General features: G+C 42.2%; 1 protein-coding gene across 1 annotated transcript in view; it reads right to left on the reverse strand.

Annotated features, from left to right (window-relative positions):
- Positions 1-23,188, reverse strand: part of NDC80 (NDC80 kinetochore complex component) — a 2,583,329-nt gene that overhangs the window by 414,398 nt on the left and 2,145,743 nt on the right. The window contains exon 13 of the mRNA XM_044071081.1: positions 8,670-8,800. Coding sequence (XP_043927016.1) covers positions 8,670-8,800 — 131 coding nt within the window. The remainder of the gene's footprint in view (positions 1-8,669; positions 8,801-23,188) is intronic.

Below are 23,188 nucleotides of genomic sequence, written 5' to 3' on the forward strand. Positions count from 1 at the left end.
CTGAGATGTTATAAGATCCACCAAGGGATCTGTGGGAGGGAGCACCCAGAAAGTAGATGGGCCTGTGCCAAATGCCTGCAGAAACACTGCTTCGTCCAGGATTGGCTTTTGGGTAGACCCCCCCCCCTTCTGGCAAAGGATTTCTATGATGTCTCCAAATGAGACATCCTCGGGGGGGGGGGGTGGGGATCGAGGGAGCCTTCCCCTTCCTCCAAATTAGTGTCTGAAGTGAGGGACTCTGACGGGGAGTCCAAGTGCCTCCTCTTGCATGTTCATTTGCATGGAGCCTCTTCAGTGGGACTTCCCGGAGAGGACCCGCAAACTTCCTGTTGCTCTCCAAGTGGAGCATCCTGGGGCAAAACTAGCACAGGATGTCCCTAAGAGGACAAGATGGTCGTGACCGTACCCAATCCAGATGGGGTCAGGGCTGAGTCTGAGGAGGACATGGTCAAGGGTCTCGAAGGAATGCAGAGGGGGGGAACGGACCTCCTTAGCCAATCCCAACGGTGCTGTACCCCTCTGATCTGACAGGGGAGTCAGAGCAGAGACCCTAGGAGCCGAGATACCGAGGGGAGACACTGCACTCCGAACCACTCAGAGCCGACAGCACCCCCTCGGATCCGACCCAGAGATGACTACGGCTCTGAGAACTGGGATCCAACGATCTGACCCACTCAAGGCAACTGCTGGCATCGAGGAAAAGGGAACTACCGCCGGCGTCGACCCCAAGGGACCTCGAATCCAAGGGCTCTGAAAAACCGCCGGTCGGATCGGAGAAGGAGCTATGGGAGAGAAAAAAGATTGCGAGGCACCCCCTCCAGAGGGAGAGGGTGCTGGCAAGACCCCCATCTGGATTTGGGTGCAGATAAACTTCCGCATCATCTTGTCCATCTCTGCTTCCTTAAGGCTCCAGGTGGAGCATGATGAAAATGCCAGAGAAGCAGGCCTAGACACACGCTGGGGGGGGGGTCACAGGCAACCTAACCCTAACAACCTCTGGCTTTGGGGAGAAACACGGGGAGTGGAGGCGAGGGGAACTAGGCCTGGAAACAGAATCCATTTTCAGTGGAGTTCCGGCCGGCACACTGCTGTCAGGAGACTGCTTGCGATACCCATCTTTCTTGGCCTTCTCCACATCCACAGGCCTCTTGGAGGGAGTTTGAGTCCCTGAGGCCTGGGAAGGAGAACACCCTGCAGTATCCTGAGCTAGAAGAGGCGGGAACGGCCATTCTCGACACTGGAAAAAGGCCCTTGACAATTAGTTTGTTCCTCCTGTCTTGAAGTGCTCTAGGGTTAAACCCCCAGCACAGATAGGACAGGAGGTATCAAGATGTACGGCTCCCAGGCACACCACGCACAGTGTGTGGCCATCAGCCAGTGAGAGCTTATGGCCACACACACTGAGCAACATTTGAAATCGGGTTTCGGAGTTTCTGACATGATCTCCCAATGGAGGTCCAAACACTCATACTCACTAGAACAGAAAGGAAGAGGGAAAGTTTTTTTTTGTTTTTTTTTTTAAACCAAAGACTGCCACGTGGGGAGGACAGGAAAAAGAAAAGGAGAAGATAAGATTATAGAAAAGAAATCACTTACAAACCCTAAAAAAATTTGAAAACAAATCGCCTCACTGCTAAGAGCATGGATCACGCTGCTTGCTATATCAGCGGCAAATGAGATCTAAAGGGAGAAAGGAGACCGGGGGCATTATGGATGGAGGGGAGAAGCTGAGAGCTCAGATCAAAGATGCTAATTATGCAGCTGTGTCAGATCCGAAGTCTAAAGGTTGAAGACCAAATGAAGTAAACTACTTCAGATAAAGAAGTTATGTACTCACCATAACGTTTCATCTTGGTTACCCATTTTTCATTCTTCCTCACCTATGGATCTAAGATCTGACCCACAGATCCAACTTGGCTGCATCTTCCAGACTTTGGATCCTAATTTCAAGCTCCTCCCTCTTCCCATAATGCACTATACTAACCCTAACTCATCAGATCAAGTTTGTTGCCTGATTTTACGGATAGGACAGACAATAAAAGGTAGAGAGTCAAATCAGGAACAGCAAAGTTCCTATATCATTCAATAACCTTCTAGGAATGACAAGGCCAGGGGAGGTGAGGAAGAATGAAAAATGGACAACACAGATGGAATGTTATAGTCAGCACATAATTTCTTTATCTGATGCTGTTCTGTTCAATTCTTCCTCACCTATGGGTCAGAATCTCCAGCACGATAAGTTTTGGGAGGTCATGAAGAAAATGCCAGAGCACTGCTGAACCAAAGAAAGCTCTGTTTCTTGGAACAATGCTTCAACTTGTAAAGTATCACAAGAGTACAAGTCTAACCAAGTGACTCTAGCTCTGACTGCATTGTCAGAAAACTCTGGGATAAGGTAGATGCAATAGTGACAAATGTGGTAGATGGCGAGGCAATTCTAAACTATTTTAGGAATAAATTAAATAGATTTGGTCAGTAATTTAGATATCCAAGATAATATGTGAGAGTGCCAAACCCAAGAGGTTAGAAGGGAAAGGATATTGAGAGCTGGTCAGACTGAGTGGTGTTTAGTCCAAAGAGTTATAAACATAATTGCATATAAACCTCAATCAGTGAGTTATGTGTTTTTCGCAATTAGGGCAATTGAGAAAGGTAATTAATAATTGTAATTGTTATCGTAATATTGTAATTGCGAGTATTAGTGGACCTCGTGGTTGGTTATGTTGTGAAGGGGGAACTGGTCTGTAGGGACACCCTTATCCTATGAAAAGAATGTAAGGGTGCTTGGTAAATCATTATCAGTGTGACAGCTACCAAGGTGAATGTTTTCCATGAAAGAAGAGTTACATGCCATAATTTATATCCAGTTCATAAAGTTTTAGTGTTAGTTGAGATATCTGGTGGAGAAAAAAGGGTGTTCTATGGGTTGTCTATGCTTCAATGCTCTTTTCAGGAAAAAAGAGAAGGCACTTGTTTACTCCTCAAAAACAGCTGGCATCAACAGTAGTTCAGACAGGCCAAAGTATTGATTGGAAGCCCTCATGGATAACGTTCTCCATTTTCATCTGCAGGTTTCTTAGTGGAATGCTTCTGGAAAGCCAAATAATGTCACGGACAAGAGAAGCCATACCTGATGATGTTAGAAGGGGCAATAAGAAATAAAGGTCCTCGGTCTGCTGATTTGTGGGTAGACAGTATCAATGATGGATGGGAAGCAGGTATACTGGTTGCCAACCTGGGAGTCTAGCAATGTTAGAAAAAAAAAAACAATTTTGAGTCTGGGGTATGAGATTGCATTATTTCACACTTGAAAAGCACTCCCACCACAGATGGACAGCTTCCTTGTATACTGTAGCAAATACATGCGGGAGAGAACAGTTTGCTCAAGAAGGTTCACTGAGTGGGTTCTATCAGCGAAACCAAAAGGTGAGAGAAAAAGAGAGAGAGAGCGAGCTCCATAGCTGTAGACTAGACCACTGTACCACCTAGTCTATTGGAAGATTTGCATTAAAAATTGCAGCTGAAAGCCTCGAGAAATGTAAAAACTGTCAATGACTCAATGATTACCAGGGGGTTGTTGAAAACAATATATGAGAAACATTAAATGGTGCCAGTGGTTTATCAAAGTGAGTATGAACATGAGTTGTAAAACTCAATAGTGTTTAATGAAAATCAGTATTCTGTAAGGAATCAGATCCTATTATTGGCTACTTCTCTCTCTTTTTTTACAATATGGGTTTGATGGCCGATGGTCAGAATTTGTATTTTATGCAATCTAACATGAAAATTTTGTCTGTACATAGGCAAGACAATTGGCTGTGTATACACGTGCTCCTTTGAAGTCTATCATCTGTACATGCTCTAAGCTGATATTTTGCATGTTGAATGTGATACCCAAAGGTGGGAGACAGCTGTAGTAGAAAATCTTTGGCTTGTATTAGTCCATGCCTCGTTGACATGATCAGAAGCCAGTCCTCTGATACGGAAACAGGTTAAATCAATACAGTCTCACATGAGCTGCTACTAGTACCATGTATCTGGTGAAACCTTAGGGCTGTTGGGGAGACCAAATGAGAGTACTCTGAATTGATAACGACTGGTTCCTATTGAAAGCAGAGAAACCCTCTGCATCATCTCTTTATTTTGATTGGTTAGTAAACGTCTTGAAGGTAGCACTGGTAAAACCATGGCCATCTGGAATTTCTAGTTCTTTATTGACTTTTTCAGAAATGTTAGGTCCAAAACTGGCCTCTGATTGATTTAGAGACCATTGTGAGGTATCAGAATTTTTCTGTTGAGCCTGTCCGCTAAGATGTTGGACTTCCCCAGAATGTACATCCAGACTAGAAAGTGGAGTGAAGAAATCACCCATTCCCAAAGCCTTCACTGTTTCTCAACACAGAGGGTAAGATTTCCCTTCCTGTCATTGATGTACCATACTAATGGCATGCTGTCCATTTGTATTGTAATAGTTTCTAGAGGAAGAAAGCTCTGAAGGGCTTGCAATGTTATAAGCACCACTTTCATCTTTAGAACACTAAGATATAAATTGGTCTCCTGTGTCAAGTACATGCCACTGACTGTCCGACCCAGGTAATGATCCACACCCCCCCCCCTCCACAGCAACTGAGACGAGAGCATGGTCAACATAGTGTCGGTGGGATGAAAAACAAATTGAAGCTCTTGTCCAACTTCTACCAAGTGGAGCCAGCACAGAAGAAAGTCTCTGCACATTAGGGATAACTTCACAGTATAATTCAGAGGGTATGGATGTAAAGACCATTGGAGGTCTGAGTTCTGATGGAGGAGTTATGAGATCCTGTTTGGGGTCACTATCCATGGGGGATACTTAAGGTGAGACCAAAGAAAGGTGAACCATACCATGAGGCCATAACGGGACAATGAGGATTAATGAGCTTTTCAACTTAATGGCTGTCTGTAGAATTGTTGGGATCAGTGGAAAAGGGGGATTAGTGTGAAGGAAACCTGGGGTCCAATGGTGGACTAGAGCATCCCTCAATGACTCCCCTTTTGGAGGGAATAGAGTAAGTATTTGTTGCATTTGTGCCCTACGGAAGAGGCAAATAGATAGCAACAAGGCTGGTCCCAACAGCTGAGAATCTTGCTTGCTACTGACTCGCTGAGTTGTTGCAGAATTCTCATATGCAAGTGCACTGGATTAATGTTAATACGGCAGCCATCAAATTTAGAAAGAATAGTTTGGGCCCTTGGGCCTCAAACTCACATACCTGTTCTCTGGAGTCCGGTACTCTATCACTGTACCATTTAGGCGCACACTAACACTCTCAGAACTAGATGTGCTGGGGTAGGAGGTATCGAGGTTCCACCTCACAAATTCTCAAAGTGCAGAGATGTTTGCAGGAAGTAGATGACCTCAGCTTGAAAGTATTTGAGAAGTCATGCTATCTAGACCAGCCACCATTCCAGCTTAAAGTCAGGAGGATGGCTAGAGGGATTTTGAACTTCATCTTTGGCTACATAATATATGAAAGACAAAAAAGGTAGGAGAAATCTCATCTCCTCCGTGAGAGGTGCCATGGGGGATTCGGGACATTCATTCTTAGGAAATATATATCTAAGTCCAAGTAAAAGGAAAATCCGGTGTATCCAGTTTTATTCCAACTCCCATGTCCAATAACCCGAGACACCAGAGAACACATCCAGGAAGCCATGATAGACTGGAAGGGAGACAAGGCAAAAAAAACCAGCTACACTTTCTTCAAGATTAAAGGGTCACCAGAAGGATAGGAACAGAGGGTAAAGGCAACAAAGCTGAAAACAATATCCAAAAGACAAATGACAGGAACCCAACCAACACGGTCACCGTCGGATCTGAGAGAATCCCCTGATCCGAATACGCAACTGCTCGACACCGACAGACCTGAAGGTACTGGATCCAGAAATAGCAGAGGTTGATTTATGACTACAAGCCAGCCATCAGATCCTTGGCTTAGCAACCATTTGAGAAGGTTCTGAGTAGATTGGATCCTAGGGTGGAAAGGCAGGATCTGAAAGGTTTCTCTTTCTTCTTGTCTCCTCCTCCTCCAAGGCATCAGTCAGAGTCTGCTTCCCAGAGAAGTGCAAAATGCTGGATCTGAGCACTTTGGATCCAAGCAAATTGAACCAAGCTATGAAATATCCAGTAGTCACAGTCTCACGAAGAACTGAGATCTGTTCGATCCAAGAGCCTTGTATCTGATGAAAACAAAATTAAACTGAAAACTCATTAGTCTAAGTTCAGTTTTACAGGGAATCTTAGCAGGTAGGAATCAAGTACCTTGGATCCGATGAAAAATAAAAGGAGATATATCATCAGCTTAAAATACTTTCTCTCTAAAAAAAAAAAAAAAAAACTACAGCAGATTGGGTCAGTACCTTAGATCTGATGAAAAACAGAATCCAGGTTAAAAAAAAAAAAACTTGTAAAACCAAACTTGTCAGATCTGAGGGGTCTATGGATCTGAAGGAGGTTCTAAGGTCTTCAGATCCAAGGGCCAGGATCCGAAGTCCTATGACATAGTTCCATTTTACTTTATTACCACTTCACTTTTTCCTGTTTTTTTTTTTTTTTTGAGGGGGGGGGGGGTGAGTTCCTAAAGGAACTACTTCAAAAAACAAGGTGGAAGGGCAACATAAAAAAAAAGAAAAAAAAAAAACCCTGCTCTAAAAAAATGAAAAGTAATGGCATGTTAATATAACTGCACTTAATATCATCAGTGTGAGATCATAATCCATTACCTGAGAGAAGTTATATCAAGTTATGGACAGAAAGGTAACTTCTATTCAGTCTAACATCTTAGCAAATAGAGATAAGCATAGAGAGTAGCTCTCGACAGACACTTATCTGAGGGACATGAAGTAGAAATCTCAAAGTTCTGTCAGAATGGCTTCTACCCAGAGTGGCCCTCTACTCTTTTCATGAAGCAAAAGGGAGAAGCACTGAAAAGGGAAGCAACAGCAGGGATGAACAAAGAGAACCCAAGTCAGTATGGAATGGAAGAAACTCTCCCCATAAGAAGCAGAGCCATTCCCACACCATAAAAAAAGCTGTGCCAACCAACAATAGACAGGATCAATGGACAGAGAGAGAGAGAGAAGTAAATCTGTAACTCCAACAAACCCGACAGGAGGAGGTCCTGAGCAATAGTCTAAAACTCCTTTGTACAACTCAAGGCAAGTTCAGAATCAGAAAAAGGGAAAAGATCAAAAAGATTAACACCAACAACAGTACTCATTGAAAGAAACTAGAACTATCAAGGACATGCAAAATCTAATTGCAGAATAATATAAAAACATGAAAATATATAAACATAAGCGTAACTAAGAGAGGAAGAAAGGAAAAGGTAGAGTTATATAACAAATATGAAAAGTTAACAAATTCCCTTACAGCTTAAGATTTTGGAATCCTCTATCTTGCCAGAATGGCAGCAAATGAAATCTGAGGAGTTAGGGTCAGTGTAGTGCATTATGGGAAGAAGGATGAGCTCAAGATTAGGATCTAAAGTCTGAAAGATGTGGCAGAGTCAGATCCGAGGATCCGATCCGAAACCCATAGGCGAGGAAGAATGAAAAGAACATCATCAGACCACTTTTTTAAGTCCGATTATACGGAGTGTCAAGTCAAGCTAACAAACAGTACTTAACAGTTTCCTCTATCTATCAGTTACACAAGGCACGTAAAATTTGTGCTTCAGTATATTTCTTGTAATCGCTGATGAACTTTGAAAGACAAAAAATACGTTTAAAAAGTTAATCTGTGATTACTATCAAAACAGCCAGAATACAAAACAGACTAAGGTAGGTTAGTCTCAGCGATGCATGCACTTGCAATCCTTATGGTTTGCAGTAGGCTGATAAAGGGTGTGTAGCATTTGCTGCCCTTAATCAACTATGAAAGAAATGGAAAATAGTACCCTTATTTAGCACTTCCTTCATGACATTTTCCTGATCATTGTTATTTATTTAAAAAGATTGGAAGAATCAGATTTTAAACTAAGTGTCATTATTCACTACACACTGGACATATTTCTGTACCAGCTACAGAAGGGATGGTAGACATATTACTTTTTTTAGGCATGAACAATGCCAGTCTTTTATTTCTTGGTTCAGAAAAGCAATAACTGTTTGCAACACCAGTTTAAAGATTTGTTATAATTTTTCTTAAAATCACGTCTTGACTGCTGGCTTTTAGGTTTCTTGCACTGGTTAGATCCATGTTTTACTGTATGCACAAGAACCAAATGCAAGTGTTCTGCATCTGGCACTGAACAGGTTACAATTTTAAGGAGCATCAGCACTACAGCAGAGCTGCACACATCAGAAAACATCCAAAGTACTGATTTACCCACTGCTGGCTGGGTGAGCCAACTAGGTATGATCTATTTTAAGAGGAGGCTTCAAGCAGTATCAATAATGACTACAGTCATATCTTTGAGATAAGTTAGGGATGTTTACACTGCATGAACTTTCACAGTCTCAAATTCCTTTCTTGACAAATCAGCCACAAGCTGGCCAAATGTTTTGTTGACCTAATGACACTGATCTACAACAATTGGATGGTGTGGACTGATAAGCCTACATCAAATCTACATAAGATGAAACATTAGGACAGATATGGCTATACATCACTTAAGAAATGTTAAACTTACTGCTGTTCTATCGCCTGATGTTCTTTAGTAGCTTCTGTATATTCCTTATTTATTTCAGTCTGAAGCAATGTGTTCTTATTTTCCAGCGTACGAAGTTTACTTTCCAGTTCTTTCTCTTCTTGTTCGGTTTCCTAAAACGAAATTGCAGAAGCAATGATACAACATGGAACATGTAATGGATTAATGGATTCTATTTTCACGAGTTTGGGGTCTGAAAAGATGGAAGGGGACAGAAGCATTAATATCTAATAGAGAAACAAACATTCTTCAACACAACTAAACACTGATACAGCTGCATTATCATCCTTGAAATGTTATGACTCTGTCATAATCCATGTTGTAGTGAATGACTCGAGACGTACCTCTCTAGACTATATGAAGAGACATAACAAAACTCTGTGATTGTGCGTCCCAGACAGGTATGTCCCTAGTCCTAAGCAAAAAATAACTGACTACAATAATTGGCTTAGCTACTGGTGTCAGTTCAGGGGGGATCCAGAATCTGTCGGCCTGGAAGGACATGGTAGACAAACCTCGCTGCTTTGCTAGAGATGGTCTGCACCTGTCCCGCCTAGGCTTTCGGATACTAGCAAAGACCTTTGCTTCCCCTAAAGGGATTTAAGGCAATATCAAAGAAACACATTTTCCAATGTAACAAAATCTAATCAAGACAAACTCAGCATCACGCTGCTTAATGCTAAGAGTTTAAACACGAAACTGTTCTCCTTGGAAGCACTCCTCACCTTGGAGGATGCTGACATTTGTGCAATTACCAAGACATGGCTCAAGGCCACTGACAGCACCCCGACCATACAAGGCTACAATGCCTTCCACACATTCAGACCTCAAAATGAGAGTGAAGGAACCAAAGGTGGACGTGTATCCATCTTCATTAAAACCAAATACACTTCTAGATGGGTCAAACAGCATAACTCTCTCAAACTACTCCATGTCCAATTAACTATTTGGAAAGTACCATACCACACCACATCATTCCTCGCTATAGATCCCCCACCATGAATCAGAAAAAGCACAATGCCTACCTTGATTTACTGGAATGCCGCACCATATAGTCCAACACCTTAGTCATGGGAGATTTCCACTATACTTCCACAGACAAGGGGACACACATGAGCAAAAACATGCTCACCCAGAGGTTCTTAGACTTTGTTAACAAAAATGCTATGGAACAGATAGTCTGCACCCCTACTACGGGCTCTACTGTTCTAGACTTAGTACTCACCAACATGGGCGGGGGGATCACTGTACTTCCCCAAGCGTGATGCCCTCCCCTGGTTAGGTCAGACCACAAATCAGTCTCCTTTGAAGTAACTACTGGAACTGAAACCTTCACAGGAACAAAAATTATAAAAAACTTCATCAAAGCTAACTACAGCCTACTACTTACAATCGCAGACATCAATGATCAATATGCAGAAGAGTATGCAAATGAGCTGAAAAAAATACTTAAGTGAATACATAAACTCTGCTGTACCCGACAGCATCAAAACCAGGTCTGCCCATAAAAGCAAGCCACCGTGGTGGACTTCAAGTATAAACAGATTATACAAGAGTAAAACTGTTGTCCAAAAACAAGAGTGATATCACTCTGCAGAGAAAGAGTTCCCTCCTAAGCCTAAACAAGAAAATCAGAAATCTTGTAAAGTCTTCTAAAGCAAATTACAAAACTAAAATTGAATCCCTAGCCAATGATAATCATCAGGCATTCTTTAACTATGCCCGAAGTCTAAAAGGGAATCTCCAGCTGTGTGCTGAACAGGCTGTAGACAGATCACTCATACTGCACCAGAAGATATCACCAACCTGCTAGTTTACAGATTCAGCACAAAAATCACCCCTCTATCCCAATCTAATCCTAAATCAAAGTAAAAAATAAAATGCCGAGAACAGAATAAGGAGCGGTACGATATAATAAAATCAGAGATATGCAGTAGAAGTACCAGAATCAACACAGGTGCAGGTAAAATCCAAAGGCACTTTAATACATAAATAATAATAATAATAATAATAATAAAAATAAAAATAAGAGAGTAAAGTTATTTTTATTTTTTATGTATTAAAGTGTCTTTGGATTTTACCTGCAGCTGTGTTAGTTCTGGTACTTTTACTGCACATATCCTAAATCAAACCTGACACCAGTCCGCTACCTAATTCCTCTAGAGAACAGGTCATCTCTGCACTCAAGGCCAAAAACAAGGCCTCGATAGAACCAGATAATATCCCAGGTTGTTTACTAAATAATCTTAGCAGACCCACTTGGCGTTCTCTTTAACAGGATCATAGGGGGTTACCAGGCTATCAACCCGGAGGTCATTTCAAGCCTAGCCATTTTATCCCAATGTAATATCATAGATGCTCTAGTCAACATCCAAGATTGCATTTAGTAATGACTGCCCATGTCCAGGAGGGCTGTGTGTGCTGTCCCCGTTAAGAATTTACAGTGCCCCATCAACTCTTCTGGGTTCCTTTTGAACAGTATTATCGAGGTGCTCTGTTTCACATGAATTGGTAGCCTATTCCCAAGATATGGCAGTTGCTGGGAGACAAACCAGTTCCTCCAGCATGTCCTATTCAAGCCGTAGGCCATATTTAGGTCTCTGGAACAGGTAGCTCTAATCCAGTTTGATTTACAGATGTGCAGCAGATTCATTAGGTTTGGGTCGGAGATTTTGTCTGTAAGCCAGGCATAAATCTCCCCTAAGAAGTTTATACGATACAGAGTATAGTGACAGGGACTTTATCTAAGGCATGTGTTACAGTCCCTTGATTTTGTTTGTTAGAAACCTCTGAGGTCTCTCCAATTACTGCAGGTGCACGATATTGTTAATTTCTGTGAAGGGACACTGTTTTTACAAAAGGGAATGATGATGCATTTCTTTGCATTTAGTTTGAAACCGTGACTAAGACACAAGTCACTGGTCTGCATAATACCCTACTGAAGTATACTGGCATCATTTGGGCATTCAAATAACTGCACCCAGTTTGCAATCATCTGCAAACTTGGTCAGCCACAGCCCCTTAGTTTTGTCCTGAACTTCTGAGAAGTACATACCAAACAGTAGGGGCCCCAACATTGACCAAGGCTGATGTGGAGTTAACCACTTTGATAGTGTGTGACCGGTTTCTGATCCATTTGGCAACCCATCTTACAAAGGTGTTTACATTCAGTTTGCTAAGTTTATCGCTAATGCCTGCATCTGAGATTGTGTCAAAGGCCTTTGCCAAGTCGAGGTATGCTGTGTGTACTATTTGCCCTCATCAATGGCCCCGGCACATTTTTGAAAAAATCCTCCAGGTTTAACAAGCAGGATCTCCCCTTGACGAAGTTGAAATGGGTAGGATCCAGGGTTTGGAAGTTGCTTCTGTATTCATGAGGTCCATGATGATACATTCCAAGGCCTTACAGATGAGGCTGGTCAGACTTATGGGTATATAATTCCCCAGGTCTGTTGCTAAGCTACCTTTGTGGAGGGGAATAACTGTTGCTGTTCTCCATCTGGCAGGAATAAAGCCTGTGGACAGGCTATGATTGAAAAGTGTACTTAATAGTGATGCTAGTTCATGTTTTAGTTTGTTTAGAAGACAGCTTGGATGCTGCCTGGTCCCACAGAGGTTGTGTTTTTTTTTTTGCTTGAGTCAAAGTTTTAATGACCTGCTCTTCAGATATGTAGGGTGAGGGGAAGCTGAGGGAAAGGTTTGTGATAAGTTTGGAGGGGAAAAGGAAGTGAAATTTTCGCCAAATCTATCCACTAGCAGGTTTGCCATCTCTGCAGGATCAGTGTGTGTGTGTGATACTGTTAGTCACTACTTCGACACATGCTTGGGTCCTACCTTTTAGGCTACGCGTGTAGCTGTAAAATGCCTTTTGGTTATCCTTTGATGTGATAGCTAAATTTTTCTCCAAGTTACCCTTAGAGGATTTGACACGCTATCTTATTTGCCTGTTGAGGCTGAGGAGGGTGCTTTTCATTGTTGAGGCCTCACCTTAGTTTTCTTAGACAGCAACTTTTTGCATTTGTTGTAAAGTTTGTTTATGCTAGATGTTCACCAGGGTAGCTTGTTTTTACTTGTGGCTCTGACTTTGAGTCTCTCTGGAACAGCCGAGTCTATGCACTTATACAAGTGATTATACAGAGCTTCAGCGTAAGCTTTGGTGTAGTTACAACTTCCAGATGGGGGTGGGGCTTGGAATCCATTTATACCTTCCCCTAGGAGGGTATAGTTTGCCTTGGTGAAGTTTTTTAGTCTGACTTCGCCCTTTGTGAGTTTTGGTGTTAGTTCCTGTTCGAAGGCAAATGATTTATGGTCAGATTTAACTAATAAGGGTCAGACAGTTGCGGTGGTGCATCTGTTTGTCATGTTATTAAGCACCAGATCTAGTATGTTTGTTCCTCTTGTTGGGGGTTCTAACAATTTGTTCCAGTGCATTTGAGTTAAAGTCAAGGAACTTTTGGCAGTGCGTGAGGGGTAGAGTAGGTTTCCTGGTTGATGGTGGGATAACTGAAATCCCCCATGACCAGAGCGTTTGACAATATTTGGACTGACTCTAGTTTAGTCAAGTAGGCCTCATGTGCATCATGCATGACTCATGGAGGGGGATCTATAACTAGCTACAACTTGTACGGGGGTCTTGGCCACAATAATTTGAACTTGGAGTAACTTCATGGAATTGTCCAGTCAAACTAGTTGGGAGGTGAATTTACTTCTAATATAGATAGAAACACATTTGTCTTGCAGTCTGGAGGTGTGGAAGGTATTGTAGCCTTGCAAGGCTGGGGTACTCTCTGAAGCCTTGAACCAGGTTTCTGTGTTAGCAGAATAACCCTTATTTTGTTATCATTGGCGATTTTCACATCAGCAATTTTGTTTTTGAGACCTTGCCTAAAAAGGCACTATGGGGGAGAGGCAAGAGCCTTTGCCAGCATTCGAAAGCCTAACGGTGTTAAGTGCAAACCATCTCTGGCAAAGTAGTGAGATTTGTCGACCATGTCATCCCAGGTTTACAGAAACTGGATCCCCTTTGAATGACACCAAAAATCAATCCAATTACTAAAATCAATCATTTTTTTGTTTATACTGTGGCATTCTAGGTGAGGGTAATATGCTGCTCGAGGCTAGGGACATACTTGCCTAGGACACACACTCAGAGCTCAATCATGTTTCTCTTCATATAGTCCAATGAGGTACATCTTAGGTCATTCACTTCAAAATGAGCTATTATGGAGTCATAATGGTACTTGTTGCTGAGAGACCTGAGTGCATGTGTGATCTGACAAATCCTGGCAGTGGACAGGCAGCTGACCGTGCCTTTCATCTTATCTAACCTGGTGAGTGGGACATCTCAGTGTCTCACTATGGAGTCTTTAATGACAAGAAAATTTGTTTTTTGAGTGTTATGCCATAAGGGCTTAGTAGGCGAGACACTGGTGTTGCTATTCGTCTTGGGTGCTGTGGGAACAGTGATAGTTATAGCAGTCTTGTGTCTTGGAGTCTCTGGTGTTTCAGTAATGTTTTGAGAGAACCTCCGTGTATGTAGATTTATGTGTTGGATGCATCTTTGGTGTATGGGTAGTGGTACTATGTAGTGGTGGGTGTGTTGACAACCTCTTCTGTTACTATTCTGAGTGCAAGAAGGCAGGCACTCAAGTTTCTTGGTGTAGATACACCTCTAGCACCTGTACTAGAGTGAGTTACTAGTAGAAGGCTGTCATTGTACATGAGGCAGATGCTACACTGCTTCAGGAGACCCAAGTCGACCAGGCTGGCAGAAGAAACAGGGGAAGTCCAACTGTCCATAAAGCTATGTTTGAAGAATCATAGCTTGAGAACTGGTTGTGTTCCCGTAGAATGGAGAACAGCAACACTAATCCCCCTGCACAAAAGGGGGCTCCCCATCATGTGACCCTGAGAACTACAGACCCATAAGTCTAATCAGCCTCACTTACAAGGGCATGGAAAGAATTATCATGGACCTCCATCAACAATGACAAAGGTGACCTCTAAATTCTAGACCCAACACAGTTTGGCTTAGTTGAGGGCAGATCATGCTTATTAAACCTGGTAGACTTCTTTGAGAATGTCACCAAAGCCGTGGACAAAAGTAAGACAGTGCACACAGTCTATCTTGACATTGCCAAGGCTTTTGATACAACTCCCCACTCTGGCATCGTTGATAACTTTTCCCAGCTAAGGATTAACCCTTACATTACTTGATGGGTAGCCAACTGGTTCACAGACAGAACACACACTGTTAAAACTGGTGACTCCAGCTCTACCAGTCAACTGTCACCAGTGGAGTACCATAGGGGTCTGTGCTGGGCCCCTTACTTTTTGGCATCTAATTTTCAGATGTCCAGGCCAAAGTAGATGGCCTCTGGCTCACAACGTTCACTGATGATTGCAAACTGGGATCAATCAAGGAGTCCCCCAAAGACGTCAACATATTACAAGAAGGGCTATCAAACAAATGACTGGTGCCAAAGCCATTGTCTAAGACTAAATGCAAAAAATGCATTATTATTCCCTTTGGCAAAATGGAACTTCCTACAAATTACAATATTGACAGCACCCTCCTGAGTTCCAACCCAGTGGTGCAAGAGTTGGGAACACAGGTTGATAGCAATCTGAACTTTGACCACCAATTTTCCACAGTGGTAAGGAAATACTTCTACATAGTGCACCTCATAAGCCATGGCACAGCATCCAGGTCAAGGGATGTTATAACCCCAAAACAAAACTGGAAAGCAGAACCAAGCTGGATAAAAACGGCACGGACTGTTTTATTCAAGGTAAGCGCTTTCAGCTAAGCAAATGCCCAGCGCCTTCATCAGACAAAAGTCACTCCACACAGCTCTATTTTTATATAAAAAAGTAGTTCACATTCATTAAACGTTAATAAACCAATCACTGTCATGAATCAATTTAAAATGGTTACACCTATAATCATCATATTATAAAACCTTCCTTTCTTAATCTTTTTAGTCAGTGTCAAACAAATGTTTACTCAAGAAGCACCTATTCATACAAAAAAACAAATATAAAGTGTATATAATACAACAAAGTTACTAACTATATTATTCAAAGAAAAGCTGTCTCACATTAAAGTTGCTATAAAATGCTATACAAATTGCCAAATAGCATTTACCTAAGAAGAGCTTTAAGTTTAAGCACACTGTATCTGACTCTCATCAGATGACTAATAGAGTATAATGCACCCTTTTGCATGTACCTCACCAGACACCTGGAGAAGCTGGAGAGACCTCATAGGTTTCTCACTAAGAAAACACAGGGACTCCAAACCATGACCCATGTGGACAGGCTAAAGGCCCTGTCACTTTACACTGTATGATACAGGCTGCTGAAAGGTGACTTGTGTCTGGCCTACAGGGAAATCTCCACCCCTGCTCTAATGGAAATGCTGCACATCTGCAAGTAAGTGGCACCAAGAGTCATTAGCTCTAGGGATCACAACCTAGCTTGTGACATTAACAGAACATGCCGAGGAGACAGACATGTCTACCAGAGACTGCCACTTCTCTGGAACAGACCTCCTATTCATGTAAAACAGAGCTCCTCACTGACCCTATTCAAATGCAACCTAGATAACTGGATAGGAGACTGCTAATTCGGCTTTGGGGTGGCACCCATGTCCCTCATGGAAAGGGGTAGGCGGTGCTGATCACAGACCAGCTCTGTTCATAAATTCTTTGAGAACCACCCCAAAAAGAACAAATGGGGATACTTGGGATTACCATTGCTAGGCTTGTAAAGGCTCCAGGGCACCTAGCCTAGTAACCTCCTATGGATATGGGGAGTGGTGGCCAGACATATGACATCACAGTGGATGCAACTAACATCACACTGTAATAATTTGTGGGAGGAAAATAAATCAAAATCTGGATCTGCAGGCCTAGTGGCCTGAGAAGCCATGGCATTCTAGATGCTCTGTGGTGGATTTTAGAGCCCCCCCAAAACCTTTTGATCCAGTGACGGCTTGAAAAAAAATCATAATTAAGAAAATAAATTATGTCAAGGAAGAAATAACATGAGTCTGTGATTTAATAGTCAAGATAATGGTTTCCAATACAATGAAAAGACAAATACTTGAGAAAATGTACAGCTTATAGTTGGGAACAGAAGTGCAAATAAAGAGCAAGATAAACCATATAGGGACCAGGAATGTCAACTCACAGTTAAGTTAGTACAGTGTTATGTCATATATAGTGTATACTACAGTAATTGAAAAAGAGTTGTACCCAGCACCAGAAAGTTAGAACAAGTCTGACAAATGCAGTTCATCCTTGGGTTTATACTCTCTGTCAGGGCTAGCCTTAACTGAATAGGCACACAAGCTAAAAGAAACCAGTGCATACTCTCCCTCCTTCTATTTCCCCCCAAAAGGCCCCCCACTGTCCCTCCATCATCCTGGCCTCCTCCCACCTTCCATATTACTTTTTTCTCACATTTTGTCTTGCATATCAACTTTTTTTCCTGCATCCCTTCAACATATGCTATCCAGGCAAAACCACACAGTAATAACTGTGCAGGAAATAACTGAATTATTAGGAAGGATTAAATTAATTTCACCGAAGTAGGTGATGAAAGGGGGGGGGGGGTCAAATATTCTGATTGGAAAGCCAAACAGAAAATCTTTTCTGTTTGCTTTTGTAGACATTCTTGGTGGAGACCTTCTGGGAAGCGCATCTTTAACTGATGGCCCGAACAAAGAAGAGCCATCAAAGGGGGCATTAACAAATGATGCCTTAAAGGATTCCAAGTCGTCACATAGCCTCATCCGGGCATGTATCCTAATGGTTATACATAAACTGGCTGCTCACGGTGCACCCTCTGCTGTATGGGAAATCAGCCTCATTGATGGACTGGAAATGGACAGAAGAGTGGCAAGTTGAGAAAAAAACTTGGAGATCCTCCACAGACATGGTCTCAGAAAGAGAGTTTGAAAGCTCCTTCGTCAAATCTCTCTGCAAGCGAGTGAAGTCTGCCAGGTAGTTCAACTACCTCAGTGTGAATGTAGACGATGTGTACACATGCTTTCAAATCTGTCCATCGCGCTGGACCTCTTGTTCAATGGATTGACAGAGAAGCTTTGTTCAGCTACCTCCTTCTCAGTGACTGCCACCACAAATATGGCATCAAATGTGATTCATTTGCTGTAATCTGGTCTATCTGAAGGGGGAACTAAAACTTGCCCTGGTACTTAGGAATGGACTCAACACTGTCCTGTTCCTTCCAAGCCCGATGGGAAACTAAGTCAATGATTTCATCCGCCGGTGGTGGTGGGGGGGGGGGTCACCGAAGACATAGATGGGCTAGTGCCAAAAGCCTCCAGGAACACTGATCCCTCAGAAGGAGACTAGGAAGACCAGTTACCTTTATATTTGAGGATTTCCAGGATGTTCCCAAAGAAGACAGCATTAGGGAGATCTCTCTCCCTCATCAAAATAAGTGTCCTCTGTGAGTGGCTCCATAGGGGAGTATATGCACGTACGTCCTCTCACACATTCTCTTCCAAGATACCTCTTTCGTGGGGTGTGCAGGAGAGTTGTCAGAAAGGGGGGGAGGTCCTTCTGGGGAGCATGTGTGGAGGCTTCCTGGAGTTGACAGACCCTGAGGAACAGAAATGATGAGCTCAGAGTGCGGATATGATGAGGGGCAAAGTTTAGGATCCAAGATTAGAGAGGATAGCTCTCTATGCAAAGAGAAAGCCATTTCTACTACCTGAAAGGCTGACAGACCTAGGGAAACCTCTCCTCCCTTCCTCAGAGCCAAAGCAGCTGAAGAAGGGAGGTCAGGGCCAACCCTGGATCCAAGCCCCCTGGAGAGAATCGGACCCAAGCTGTCCAGGGCCAAGGCACCAAGGGGAAGGGATGGAGCTGACAAAGTAGGAGCCAAACACAACCACTCAGACCCAGGGCCGATCTCTTGGATCTGAGACCCGCTCTGATCCGAAGGTCAGGGACACCGTTGGGAGTTGAAGAATGGAGCTTCCTTGTATCCGACACTGAACCTCTCGGTGCTCTTAGATCCTGGGACTCCAAAACCACAGGTCAGATGGAGGAGGAGACAATATTGGCTGGGCAGATGTACTCATGGATCCGAGAGGGAATGGAGTTGGGCAGGACCCCCATCTGGATCTCAGCCCTGAGAAATCTGCACATCATCCTGTCCATATCTGCCTCTGTCAAGCTCCTTGAAACTCTGGAAGATGCTGCCCTAGAATGTTTCCTGGGCATCTGAAATAATTCTGATGGCAGGGCTGGAGAAACAGGCTTTAAAACAAACTCTGGTGACTGGCTCCCAGTTGTCACACCCTAGGGTCTGGGATTCGATTAAAGAGGTGGATGGCAAGGAGGAGCTCACGACAGAAATCATGTCTGTCAAAAACAATGAGGCTTGCAAATCCAAGGGAAGTGCAATGTTCTTCAGATCTGAAGTCTTCTTGATTTTTTTCAGATGGCTCTGATGAAGCCCTTGGAGACTTCTGGAGTGCGTCTTTCCAGGACTGTATGAAAACTTGAGGAGCTACAGAAGGGGGGTATGAGCCCTGGAAGTAAACCCTTTAGAATCAATTTGTTATACCTGTCAGAGGGGGCCCCTAGGATTAAAGGTGGCGCAAATATCACAGGATGATTTAAGATGTTCAAGACCGGGGCAATAAACACTTCTTGTGGGCATCAGAATTGGGGATTATATGCCCATAAGAAGTGCTTTTCTTGAAGCTGGTGGGTCTATCTGACATTTACAAAAACAAAGAAACAGTAAAACTTTAACTGCAATTACTACAATAAGTATACAAAACTATACAAAAACAATAAACTGAAAGGTTAATAATGCACTTAAACTAAGCTTCTTTTATATCGATATAGAAAAAAGGAAAAAGTGCCAAGAAAGGCATGAAGGGAAGAATAATGGCAGGAATACAGAAAGGAAAATCCCTAATGCCTGTGATAACTGGAGGGAGGTAGGAAGACAAAACAAACTACAATAGCTAAATAGCAAAAATCTCTCAAAAAATACTCTACAAGAAAGTATGTAAAAAAGATTTCTCTCTCAGCTCGAGAACGATCCATCTTGTCACAATGGCAGCAAACGAGATCTGTAGAGTTGGAGAAAGATTATAGCACTATGGGTAGAGGGAGGAACTTGAGAACTGGATCCGAAGTCTTGTGTATGCAGTCAAGTCACATCAGAGGATCAGATCCTAGACGATTCTGATTCATGAGGAAGAATGAAAAGGACATCAGATATGTAGCTATTATTAACAGAGTAGAAAAACAAATGTAAATGAACTTTTACAGTAAATATGAGAGGAAAGCAGAAGATGAGAACAAAGGGTAAAAGTAGGAGTGATACAGGTGAGGTGGGAGTTAGGTTATTCGTCCAGTGAAAAAAGCACCTGCTTTCAGATTTTTGATGGAGGTGTCTTTTGACTTGAGCTTTGAACGTGGGGGAAACAAGAAACTTCTTTTAGGTGAGGGGAAAGGGACTGCCAGAATTCTGGTACAGAAACGGAGAAGTAATGGTCAGTACTGTGCAGTTTGGTTCAGGGTATCCAGACTGAGGGAATTAACTGAGACAGGCTGCAGAGGTTACAGGTGATGGTTTTATTAAAAAGTTTGGTTGCAAGTGATGGGAAAGTATCTGGATGAATCAGTTTGAAAAGAAGAGACCTTAAGAATAATTAAACTCTGTAGGTGACTGGAAGCCATTTGGATTTGGAGAAGGTGTTGCAGTGGTGCTCCTGAAAAGGGGAAATGGAAATTAATCTGCAAATTTTTTCAATGGATTATAGAGTGGATGTTTTTTTTTTTTTTTTTTTTTGAGGCTGTGGCATGATTCAATTTGAACAGAAAGGACTCCTTTGCCTATTGCATCTCTAGCTAGTCTGGAGGAAAATGGAGATATTTTCCAGGATCAGAATAAAAAAGGTGACTGGTCAGGCCATAAACCTTAGCATTTAAAAGATCTGTCTTTCTACTGGAGAGCAATTGAGATCTGCAACACTTGAGATTTTTAGGAGTTTTTTCAGCTTCTGTGAAGTTCCACTATCATAAGTTTTGTTCTGGAGGGATTTAGGACTAATTTTTGGTTGCTTAACCAACAATTAAGGTTGTGGAGATCAGACTGATGCCGGGTTTGAATTGTTAACTGTGAGGGACTGGATTGAAAAGTAGTAATTTTATCTGCATGAAGAGTGACAGAAACATTAGGGAGATCAGAAGGCAGTTTGTTAAAGACCTGCTTGTTAAGAAATACTGGAACCAGCTGACAGTGTTGGGGCTAGCCTTGATTTATTAGAGAAAGTGAAGAAGCAGAAAATGGTCAATGAGATCAAAAGCTTTGGTATGGTCAATGATCAGAGCTCCTGAAAGGTTTCCTTTATCCATGTTGAGAAGGACCTTGTGTAAGTGACAATAATGCTGTCTCTGTGCTCCGGTAACCCAGAATCCATGCTGTTTAAGAATGAGATGGTGCTGTTGGATATAGCTGGACAGTTTGTTTTAGATTTGTTTTTCAAGTATTCTTCCAAATGCAGGAAGGATGAAGGAGGCAGAAGTTGGAGGCATTTTCTATCTGAAACTGTTTGGGAAAGAGTTTAAAATGACCAGTTTTCCATATATCTGGCACTGTATTTTGAGTTAAGCAGAGGTTATAAATATGAACAGTTGTGATAAGGAGATCTTTGCAGAATGATATAAACTGAGGGAATACGTTGTCAGCACCAGGGATTGCACCCAAGGGTACATTTTCTAGTACAGGGTCAATGTCTTTCCAATTTTCTTAAAATAGAAGAGGGGTATGAAAGGAAGGGGGCTAGATGAGTTGAGGGGAGAAGAGGAGGTTCCGGTACTAGGTAGGTGGCTGAATTCTTTGAGAAAGTCAAAAGTTGACATTTGGCCTCGAGAGGTCTGGAAGGTGACTGGGATGGAGTTGGATCTGTGGATTTTCGGCTTGTGAGAAGATTTACTTACTGCCAGAAATGTAATCCTATCCAAAAGGCAATCTGAGTCCACTCAATCCACCCACCATTTATTTAGGACAAATTGTGTACCACCTCTAAACTTGTGCTTTTAAGTTCACTGGCAACATCCCTAAAGCATACACACAGCAGGCTCATCCATCAGGCAGTCTGAACCCACTCAATCCACCCACCATTTATTTAGGCCAAATTATGTACCACTTTTGCCCTTGTGCTTTAAGTGTGAGGGGCACCCAGTCTTGTGTGAGCATTTTAGTTTGCATAGGCTGAAGACAAGTGTTTCAGTGTCTTAGTTTGTAAGCAATAGCCTTATAATCTGTAAACCCTCCTTGACTGACAACCTGCTGGTCAGCTTTTACTCTATACTTCCTAACAAGACACTGACATTTACTCATACTGCTCTTACTCAGACTATTTCTTTCTCTTAAATGTTCTTCACCTATACACTTGGTATTCCAGTTATTCCCATTACTTATATCCTCCTGTCTTTATTAGTGGAACAGCATGCCTTCAAGGAAGTCATTCTTGATCTCCCCCTCTTCCTTTCTCATTTCTCCTTGCCCAAGACGGCTATTAAGCCACTTTCAGCTCTAAACTACTATCTGTGCACAGTCTCTTTTAGTGTGTTTTTATTTTGCTATAAAAAGTCTCCCTGTAAGCAAATAGATACGTCTGCAACAGTGAAGTTTGCAGTTTGAAAACTGGTCTCTGGGCTATATTTTATATAAATTATAAATATTACGGCAGCCTAAAACAAAGACCTTTGTCCACTACAATAGCTCCATTTTCTTAAGACGACAGCAGTCCCTATTGGTACTTTCTCCTTTAACTGTGCTAAATTCACTGCTTTTAACAGTCCACTGTTTCCCTTACTTAAGTTTACTTCTCTTGTGCAACTACTTTAGATTCCGAGCCAGTAATTTTCCACAGCTGCACTACTATATTCTGGCTTACTTCTTCTCATTGTTTAACTGATGTGTGGGGGGCGGGGTGGCCTTTGGACTTTCCATTTCAAAGTCCATAGAAACCTCACAAAGATCCAAACCACAACGGAGGAAACAGTGCCTTCAAAGAGACTAGAAAACCAACACCAAAAGACCAAAAGGTCACCCAAGAGGTCTACTGTTGTAAAAACTTGTACACAGCTCCACCTTGGAATAGGCAGTAATCTTTATTCAGTAATTTAAGCTCAACAATTTCACCACGTTTTCGTCCCTACAAAGCAGGACTTCATCAGATAACAAACCTTTTCGAGTTACAACCATATACATTCTCCCACTTCCCTCAACTGATCTTAATTGAAAGTCATCCAATTATCCCATCAAATTAAGTGCACATTTAAACACTTTTGAGAATCATGCAACAATTCTATTTCTACCTATCTTCAGAATACAATGTATCAATTAAAAATAGAAAACTCTTTAATAAGACAGCAAATAAAAAAATAATCAAAATGAAAACATATATATTTATATATATGTATATATATATATATATA

This window comes from Protopterus annectens, chromosome 5.part0 (assembly GCF_019279795.1).
Source record: "Protopterus annectens isolate FY-2018-M chromosome 5.part0, PAN1.0, whole genome shotgun sequence".
Lineage (NCBI taxonomy): Eukaryota > Metazoa > Chordata > Ceratodontiformes > Protopteridae > Protopterus > Protopterus annectens.